This window comes from Berghia stephanieae, chromosome 11 (assembly GCF_034508935.2).
Source record: "Berghia stephanieae isolate SIO BIC M18660-M18661 chromosome 11, UCSD_Bste_1.3, whole genome shotgun sequence".
NCBI classification, from domain to species: Eukaryota; Metazoa; Mollusca; class Gastropoda; order Nudibranchia; family Aeolidiidae; genus Berghia; species Berghia stephanieae.
In genome coordinates, this window is record NC_088370.1 from 30,195,713 (window position 1) to 30,199,683 (window position 3,971).

Below are 3,971 nucleotides of genomic sequence, written 5' to 3' on the forward strand. Positions count from 1 at the left end.
GAAGACAATAGAAGTTGCATTAAAGGTAAAATAAGGTTTTAGAAAGACCTTATTCAATGTTATGAATAGTCAGGTGGCTCCGAAGCGCAGTGGATAAGCTGTCAGATTCTAACCTTGGAAGTACTGGGTTCAATCCCATTGTGAAAGACATCATTTTTGTTGTTATAGTTACTGGACATATATTTAAAACCTTAAATTAATCTATTATTATTATTATTATTATTATATTATTATTATTATTATTATTATTATATTATTATTATTATTATTAATTATTATTATTTATTATTATTATTATTATTATTATTATTTTTAAAATAACATCTGTACCATTCAATGTGTTATCGACGTGCATTTATATGTAAACCTGGATTGTTATTATTTTATAATATTTTATCATTATCATCAGTGTATTCGTTTACCACGTCTTTGTCATTTTATTGGGGTTTTTTTTCTTTTTTTTTCTTCTTCTTATTTTTGTTTTTGTTTGTTTTTGTTGTTTTTCAAAAACTTCCTGTCCCATCATTGTTTATGTCTATTTACCTTATCTATGCCATTCACTCTCATTCGTTCTTAGTGTCTTATTCGTCGTGTTTTGTTGATAAAGGGGAAATCAGAAACGTCTACAGTATGTCTTCGTCTATTAAATTGAGGCTTACAATTCAACACTTATCGTTATTTTTTCGAGCTTCAAGCAGCAACATTTTCATTAATCAACCAGCAGCGCCAACGGAGGTGCATAAAAATGGTGCGTTTTTGTACACCTCCAGTGGAGGTGCATAAAAACAGTGCCAAACGCCACCAAACATGATCACCAGAGTATTGTACTGTAAGGTATGTTCTCGATCCCAGGATCGTCTTTCAACTCTGCTCACGTCTGCTACTTAAGGTTTATTTTCGCAGTTGATTTTATTACCACAACCTGTTTTCACACACGGACAACTATATGTTGCTGTGTCACGGGTCAGAGGCTATAGCGGCTTACACTTCATGTTGGGCCACACAGAAAAATCAACAGAGGATGTACCAAGTTACACAGACAACGTTGTTTACCAATCTGCCCTCATTAAATGATGGTGGGTATAATATCGAATGAAAATAGTTCCTTTCCCGCGAAATTGCGGGCTATTTACTAGTATAATTATAAAAATAAAATTCGTGAAATAATAGTGCTCAACTTTAAGATAAAAGCAGCTATTCATAAAATAATTCAAGTGGAATTTTGTTCGTCGTCTCCAATATTGTTTCAAAAAACATTCGCTATCTTCCTAGCGAAATAAAACTTGAATTATATTTACATATATAAAAATAGATAGATAGATAGATAATTAGATATGGCCATTGTTACTGTAAGCACAACTACAGCACATAATCTCAACATGACATGACTTGACTTGAAGATAACATCTGATGTCTTATTGATTCTTTCTTCCAACAAAAGAGTCCATGAATTCTGTAACGCCAGCAAAATCGTTCAGAAGGCGATAGACAGTAGTCGGCATTAGTCTGATGGAAGAGACATGATAAAAACTCAGACATTGTATATTTCAGAAAGTAATAAACAAAAATGAATATAACAGTTTTAAAAAAGAAACCCTTCTTCAGCCAACAACAAAAAACAATGACAACATAAATATATTAATAAAAAAACAGATCAACGACAGAGAAATATTTGGTACGTCCTCTCTGTAGAAAAATCTTGGAATGTAAAAAAAAAAAAAAAAAAAAAATTGCCAGAAACTAAGGAGTGCCAAGTTGAGTGGTATATAAAACTGCATAAAATTTTGTGGGTAAAAAAAAAGGGAAGAAGGGTTTTGAGCCCAAAACATTCCGTGAGGCAGGTCTGAATTACCTATTTCCCATAATAGCCTATTTACAAGAAAATGCATATGACAATGGTGATATCAGGATTAGACACAATTTTAAATTACTCTTTCTATTAATATCAACTAGGGTCTATAGTTACATATTGATTGCACTTGTCAATAAAATGTTCCCTCATTCTCCAAATAATAATAATAATAACAATAATAATAATAATAATAATAATAATAATAATAATAATAATAATAATAATAATAATAATAATAATAATAAAGTTTTAAATAAACAATTAAAGATAACACACAAATACACCCCTGTCGATCTGTCCAACACATCAGCCATAGAAAACAAACAAAATATTCTTTTGAGAAAATTCAGATTTCAAGGGGAAAATAAATTGTGACTCTCTTGTATTGTGCCGATATGTGATCTGGATCAGAAGGTCCAAGGTTCGAGCTCTGCTCTGAGCAGTGCATAGTTGAGTCCTTGGAAAAGGCTCTTTACTCACATTCTCTCATCGTACTCAGGTGTAAAATGAGTACCTGGCCGTTAACAGCATTGTTGGAAAAAATTGTGATATTTCCTAACAGGCTTCATGTCCCATCCTACATGTCATGTGTTGCTGTTAGCCAGGAACCCTTTGTAAAGCCCTTTGAGCATGATAAGTGGATATTACTCTATATGAAAGCTCAAACTTAGATTTTTTATTTGGCCAACACTTAATTTCTACTACAGGAATAGCAACATACTAGAGTGTCAAGGAGAACAAAGATGTTGATAGGAATCACAAGCACATTACTCAAAATTTGTAAAAAGCAATTTTTTAAAAAATGAATATACAGTGGAACCTCCCGATTACGACACCTCCGAATAACGACAACCTCCTGATAACGACATTGACCCGTGGTCCCGATTTTTTTTCTATTTAAGACCAGTAAAAATAACCTCCAAATAACGACGCACTTTTTGATAAAACCTCCGAATAACGACATCATTTTGGCGATTTTCGGCAGTTTTCGTAGATATCTGATACTAAAAATACCGAGTTTGAGTACTCAAAAGTTTATAAAAACGATTCCTGCTTGAACCAATGAGAACGCAGCTTTTTTTGACGAATCTTAGCTGATAAGCATTAATAAAAACCAAGGTATAAATGTAAGTGTAAGCAAGTAAACACAAAATCTTGGAAAATGTGATATTATGTGGTGATAGAAGTAGTAGTAGTAGTAGTAGTAGTAGTAGTAGTAGTAGTAGTAGTAGTAGTAGTAGTAGTAGTAGTAGTCGAAGTAGTAGTAGAAGTAGTAGTAATAATAATAAATAATAATAATAATAATAGTAGTAGTAGTATTAGTAGTAGTAGTAGTAGTAGTATAGTAGTAGTAGTAGTAGTAGTAGTAGTAGTAGTAGTAGTAGTAGTAGTAGTTGTTTTTGTGGGAGGAGGAGGAGGAATTTTGTTTGTTTTAAAGGGTTTTACAGCGCTTGTGACACATCTATGTCATATCAGTGCCAGTAAAAAGGAAGAAAATTGGATAGTAAAAAAACATTCTATATTTACAATTGAAATGACATAAGAAAAAGTAAGACAAAGGGGAATGGTTTAAATAGGGAACAGATGTAGATTCCAGGAGCACACTATCAGTGTACTCAGTTCAGATCTTCTAAAAGTCTCATCCAGACACACGCACAAGAACCCTCTAAGAGGAATACACTACAATGTTTTGTTTGTTTTGTCAATGTTAATAAAACTGGTCCCGCGGGCCTTACCACGCCCACTTTGTCCGCCATCTTGGAAACCTCTAAATAACGACACCTCCGGATAACGACATAAAAACTCGGTCCCGTGGCATGTCGTTATCGGGAGGTTCCACTGTAGATATCTAACAGCTTCTAAAAATAACAAAATACCAAATACAGAACATTTCGGGCTCAAAACTCTTCTTCAGCCAACAACAAAAAAACAATGAAACATAAACACATTACTGAATAACCAGATCGACAGCAGAGAAATATTCGGCAATGTTTTTAGTAATGCATTATGTTTTCCGTGTTTTTTTTTTAGTGTTGGCTGAAGAAGGGTTTTGAGCCTGAAACATTCCGTGTTTGGTATTTAGTTATTTTTCAGAGCTGTTATATTCATTTTTGCATAT

General features: G+C 32.9%; 1 protein-coding gene across 1 annotated transcript in view; it reads right to left on the reverse strand.

Annotated features, from left to right (window-relative positions):
* Positions 1-480: 480 nt before the first annotated feature.
* LOC144956738 (epidermal retinol dehydrogenase 2-like) overlaps positions 481-3,971 on the reverse strand; it is a 10,881-nt gene continuing 7,390 nt past the window's right edge. Inside the window, exon 8 of the mRNA XM_078887417.1 lies at positions 481-1,506. Coding sequence (XP_078743543.1) covers positions 1,416-1,506 — 91 coding nt within the window. The 3' untranslated portion in view covers positions 481-1,415. The remainder of the gene's footprint in view (positions 1,507-3,971) is intronic.